The sequence below is a fragment of the Hordeum vulgare genome, chromosome 6H (assembly GCF_904849725.1).
Source record: "Hordeum vulgare subsp. vulgare chromosome 6H, MorexV3_pseudomolecules_assembly, whole genome shotgun sequence".
Classification (NCBI taxonomy): Eukaryota; Viridiplantae; Streptophyta; class Magnoliopsida; order Poales; family Poaceae; genus Hordeum; species Hordeum vulgare.
In genome coordinates, this window is record NC_058523.1 from 257,305,717 (window position 1) to 257,311,994 (window position 6,278).

General features: G+C 48.6%; 1 protein-coding gene across 1 annotated transcript in view; it reads right to left on the reverse strand.

Annotated features, from left to right (window-relative positions):
• Window positions 1-4,947: 4,947 nt before the first annotated feature.
• Window positions 4,948-6,278, reverse strand: part of LOC123405366 (transcription factor mef2A-like) — a gene marked incomplete at its 5' end in the record, with an annotated part of 7,636 nt that continues 6,305 nt past the window's right edge. The window contains 2 exons of the mRNA XM_045099080.1: window positions 4,948-5,223; window positions 5,389-5,527. Of these exons, the coding sequence (XP_044955015.1) occupies window positions 4,948-5,223; window positions 5,389-5,527 (415 nt within the window). The remainder of the gene's footprint in view (window positions 5,224-5,388; window positions 5,528-6,278) is intronic.

A 6,278-nucleotide genomic window follows, 5' to 3' on the forward strand; every position in this document is an offset into this window, starting at 1 on the left:
TGTAGTTGATCGTTTCCAGGCTAGAGTTCATTGGAAAATATATATTGGAACTACCATCTACGATGCTAGACGATGATAATGGTATATTCTGTTTGACGCGAGATGAGCTAATCCGGGTGCTTGGTCTACAAGGTTAAGATGGTAGATGATGAAAATGATTCTTTTGAACATACAAGTACACCAGAGATTCGCTCCTGACAATTGGAACACCACATTACCAAATGTTTTGGTCAGCTTGGTTTTGATTTTTTAGTGATATTACTGTCTGTACTTTTCTCTCCATGATGATTAGCGCTGGTTTACGAGTACGGCGACTCGATCATTGTCTGTTCATAGTCATTCATGCTTATTTTTGAAAAGAAAAAGAATCATGTGAAGCCTAAACATGACATATGAAGCCTAAATAAATGACACACTATATGTCTATACTATATACTATCTATTGTGTATGTAAAATCAAAAGAGTCATTTAACTGAATCATAAGATGTGTCTTATAGAGACGTGCGTGCACGTGCAAGGCTACTAGTTTAACAGAAAAAACAGGAAATAAAGAAAAAAAGAAAAAAAACTTACCTGCAGTGGGAGGAGGGCAGTGGGAGGAGGGGAGGGCGAGCTCCGGCCCTCGGAGGCGGGGAGGAGGGGCGTGGGGAGGACGTGTGCGGGGAGGAGGGGAGGGTGAGCTCCGGCCGTGGGGGTGGCGCCTCTTTGCGGGGAGGAGGGGAGCGGGGAGCTCCGGTCGTGGGCGGTGGGGAGGAGGGCCGCGGGGAGGAGGGCCGCTGGGAGGAGGGACGCGGGGAGGAGGGGAGCGGGGAGCTCCGGTCGTGGGCGGCGGCGGTGGGCCGGAGCAGCGCAGGTGGTGGTGGCGGTGGTGCTGGAGTAGGCAGGGGCGCGCGCGAGAGAGGCAGGAGATCGAGGGGAGCGGGGGTGGACCGTGCCGTTAGGGGAGCGGGGGTGGGGGCTGGGTGCCGTTAGGGGGAGCCCCCCTTTGCCGTCTACACAAGCTGGGAGGCAGACGGCAAAGGGGTGGGTGGCGTGGGGCGGGCTTCGGCCGTTAGGGTGGCGCCCCTTTGACGTCTGGGTGCTCTTTGCCGTCCGCCTCTGGGCCTTTGCCATGCGTCGGCACACGACAAAGAGGTGGCCGACGGCAAATAAAACCTTTGCCATCTGCAACCTCTTTGCCCTCTACTTTGTTTTAGCTGGCCGCAAAGAGGATCTTTGCCATGCGTCAGCAGACGGCAAAGGAATGGCAGATGGCAAATTTCTCAATTCCAGTAGTGTAACTAGACTCAAAGTAGTTTTTCACTAGACTCGACTCGGCCAAGTTCGATCAATCAAGGGGGCTCCTAGGTCGGTACTGCTCTGATACCAACTTGTCACGCCCAACATGCGACCCTATCCTCAATTTGGCACGAGCGCCTCGTCAGGGATAGAAGCGCATCTCGTCGTGTCGCAAGAATAGATATCGTTACAAGTACATGTACTGAAAAGAAGGGATATATAAATAGAATTGGCTTACACTCGCCACAAGCTACATCAGAGTCACAACAGAACATTAGATAATCATCAAGAGGAAGAGCAGGGTCCAACTATGGACGAAAACAAACGAGAAAAGTATAACGACGTCCATCCTTGCTATCCCAGGCTGCCGGCCTGGAACCCATCCTAGATCGATGAAGAAGGAGAAGAAGAAGCAACTCCCAATGAACAATCAACGTGCTTGCGTCAAATAACCTTTACCTGTACCTGCAACTGGTGTTGTAGTAATCTGTGAGCCACAGGGGACTCAACAATCTCATTTCCAAAGGTATCAAGACTAGCAAAGCTTATGGGTGAGGTATGGTTAAGTGGTTAGGTTGCAGCAGCGGCTAAGCATGTATTTGGTGGCTAAACTTACGAGTACAAGAAATAAGAGGGGGGAGATCTATGCATAACGGACGTGAACTACTGATGATCAAATGAATGATCCTAAACACCTACCTACGTCAGACATTACTCCACCGTGTCCTCGATCGGAGAAGGAACTCACGAAAGAGACAGTCACGATTACGCACACAGTTGGCATATTTTCATTAACTTAACTTCAAGTTATCTAGAACCAGTGTTAAACAAAGTTTCCATGTTGCCACATAACCGCGGTCACGGCTTTCCGAAAAGATTTAACCCTGCAGGGGTGCTCCAACTAGTCCATCACAAATTACCACAAGCCGCATAGAAATCCTCAATCACGAAGCTCGCGATCTCGTCGGATTCCCTAGTGGAAAACCTCAACTCCGAGATTACCCAAAGCATCACCGGAATCCCGATGCACAAGATATCTCATCAAAGGTAAAACTAATCCAGCAGGGCCACCCGGTGTGTCGACAAACCCGATAGGAGCCGCGTATCTCGTTCTCAGGACACACCGTCTATGCATAGTGGACGGTAGCCAAACCTCGAGTTTCCCCGAGGTGGCACCGCCGACTGCTAGGTGGGTGGACCAACACTCATGCCGAGCACTGGCCCGGGGGGTTGATTAAATTATCTCAGGGTCCGGAAAGTCCCTATGCAATTTTATTAGGTTATTGGGCAAACGTAGTACCAATGTTGGGCCTTGCCACACCTGCTTTAATCGAAAACGAATTAGCAAGGCGGTCCCCATAACAACCCCGATCGTGTTAGGAGCGCTCAATTATGCAACATAACACCGGTAGCCGAAACTAAGGGGGCAAAGGTGGAACAAAACACCAGGCTAGAAAGGCCGAGCCTTCCACCTTTTACCAAGTATATAGGTGCATTAAATTAATTAGCAGTTAATATGGTGATATAACATGGAACCCATGTTATCACATGGAAGCAACTGCACCTGCAACTAGCAACGCTAACAACATGGTTAAGCAAGCGGTGACATAGCCAATTAGTGGTTTGCTAGGTTGAACAGGTTGAAGGTTTCATAGCAATATTGAGAGGCTGATATTTAACAAGTGGTAGGCAACAAGACATAAACGATAGAAGCGATAAAACTAGCATGGCAATGATAGTAATGTTATCTAGGGAGATGGTCATCTTGCGTGAGATGCCGCCTGGAAGAAGAATGCCTCCATGAAGCAGACGAACCGACGTAGTCGAACGGATCCTCACTTTCCGACACGCTTGCGGAACACTATCGAGACGGAGCAAACCGGAAACAAGAATAAACACAGGATATTCACCACACGATGCACAACACAAATAATGCATGAGCAGCTGAATACATGCAAGTCACGGCATGACAAATCACACAATCAAACACTACACATTAAGTGAAGTTCAATATGCAACGAGTTGCATATTGACGAAACTCCACGTTTATTTATTTAGTTCTATCCCGATTAGATACACGACAATATTAAATGTGGTTAAAAATGGCAAGATGTGAAGCGCAGTTAATCTACCTATATAGACATTTTAAATGAGGTCGGAAATGACATATAACACCTCCGAAACGACCTCACATGTTAATTTACAATTCTGTCCAGATCTGAACTAACACATTGAATTAGTTGTTAAAGAGAAAAACAAATAGGTTCACGTGATTCTACGCTTCGTTACAAGCAATTTACACATAGAGATCATCTCCAACGGAGCTACAGTTCAAAAGATACAAGCACCGTAAGATATGATGGCATGAATGCAATATGTGTGCAACGACGGTCACGAGCACTTTAAAACATACAACCAGCAAGACAAAATGAAACTACACGAGATTCTGAGCAAGTTTCATGTAGGACACGATCAAATCGAAGCTACGGATCCAAAACTACGAGCAAAACAAGAAATCACTACAATTTGCCAAAATCAGCCACATAGCATTTTCTACACCCGACAACTACGAGCTACACAACTCCAATCTACTCAACCAAGGCATGAAAAAAAAGAGGGCAAGAAGCACTACAACAAACAACTAACAACAACTAGCATGGCAGCAAGGATCACTAGGGAAAGAAGTCACAAAATGGCCTGCCACACACTATTTCAGACTTAGTGAAAATTACACCTCATGAAAGTGTAGTTTTCGATCTGAAGCCACATTGACAGCAGCAAAACCATAAGCTACAGGAATCCAAATGGCATGGAAATTCATAGCATGCTAGATAAACACAAGATTTACAACTAACTCCATTGGACCAACCTCAAAGGAGCTACAGATCACAAGATAGAAGCAAAACAAAACAGCAACAAAGTATAATAGATCTCAGACTTAGAAATATTTCAGCACCTCCAAATCAGCACTATTTCTAGCAACTTGAGAGCAAGCAAACCACACCTAAACATGCATTTCTATTGCAACCAGAATTACCAGGGGCTAGACTAAACATCCAAGAACAACTCTCTAGTTGACAACTCCCTCAAACGAAGCACGAAATAAATCCTACGAAATAGACAAAAGGGCAACATGGAAAAATATCGAGCGAACTAACTTGCTCTAAAGATAAAACTAATTGCACAGAAAAATAACATATAAAATATGTGGGGTTGCACAACATTAATTTCAACACAGATAAATGCGAGAGAAGGTCCTAAACACGGAAAAATAATCTAGCGGCAAATCCCTACGTGCAAAAATACCATCGGCTACTCTAAAATACATGGCAAATGGGTCCCTAGAGCATGAACATTTTATCTACGGCATACGAGCAACCCGGACACGTGCGAAAAATAGCTACGGGCAATAAACCTATCGAGACAGCACGCAAAACTAGGCATTAGGCTCGCTAAACAACGTCAAACAAATATGCATGTTGCAAAAACGGATTCTACGCGAAAATCTATGCCAAAACCATATACTACACATCGCGATCCGACTTACGGATTGAAAGTTACGAGGTTTTTATTATACGTCTAATTCCTGAAAATAATTAAATTCACAGGAATCTAAAACGACAGCGAGCGTTAGATAGCTATAATGCGCCACGGCGCAAGATAGGGCGTCAGGGGGCACTGACCTTGCGGGCTGGCTCAACCGAACTGGGCTGCTCGCGGAAGCCGGCCCAGGCGAGGCGTGGCGGCCCAGGCGAGGCGGCTGTCTCGGTGTCGTCCTCCTCGGCAGAAGGACTGGCGGCGGCTGCTGGCCCTCGTTCTCTCATGGACGAGAGCAGGAGGCAGGGCAAGGCTCCGGCGCGGGGGCGGCCAGGAGCGGGCGGATCCGGGTGGATCCGGGGCGTCCCCACCCATTCACGCCGGTGGCGGCACGAGGCGGAGGCCGACTAAGGAGGTCGGGATCGGGAGCTCACTTCCATGGCTCCTGCGAGACGAGGGGGAGAAGAAGGGAAGCCGGTGAGGGGGAGAAAGAGAGGAGACTAGAGAGATGAGTGGGGCGAGGCTCGCCGGCGGCGGGACTTCCCCGGAGTGGCGCGGCGGCGGGGCCGGACAGCTTCGCGGCCAGCTCGGTCGCCGGGCATGAAGCTAGAGGCGCGGGGCACTAGCTCGCTGGGGGAGCTCGGTGGAAGAACGGGTGGCAGTCGGATGGGCTTCGGGCGGGCCGCGCGCGGGCTCGGGCCGGCCCGGCGGCTGCGGGAGGAAAGAGAGGTGGAAGAGGCAGTTAGGGTTTGGTGGCTGCATGGTTTTCGAGGCAGAGGAGAGGGGCATCTTAAAAAATACATGGGGGTCTATTTATAGGCAAAGGGGTGGCTAGGTTAACCGGAATTGCGTTCCAGATCCAACCGTCCAGTCGGATTCGGATAATTCCGAACACGGGAACGAGTAAGTGGACGTGTAGTGTAGATCTCCGGAGACGAAGAGGGGAAACGGGCGATGCGGCAACGAGTTTTAAAACACCGACAAACGTCCGATGATAGACCTAATACGGTACCGCTACGGTCGACCGTTCAGGTACCAGACGGACTCCGATCGCGACGAAATTTAACAGGCGGCCTAGCTATATTAAAATAACATCGCACGTCAAATTTCACCCCAACCAGAGAAAGTTTTCAACATGCTTTTAAAACAGGGTTTTGACGATGCCGCGAGCGCGTGCGTGTGTGGTTGGGCTCAGAACGGACAACGACGAGAACCGATAACTAATAACGGATGTAAGTTTGGAAAACTGGCGGCAACGGGATGCCGATACAATGCAGATGATGTGCATGATGCGATGACGATGCGACAAATAAAAATAGACACACGATGAAAAAGGAAAGAGAGGGGAATCTTCTGGAATGTCGGCATCGGGCTGTCACATGGTGGTGGTGGTGGTGTTGTTGTTGTTGTTGTTGTTGTTGTTGTTGTTGTCGTTGTCATTGTCTTTGTTGTTGTTGTTGTT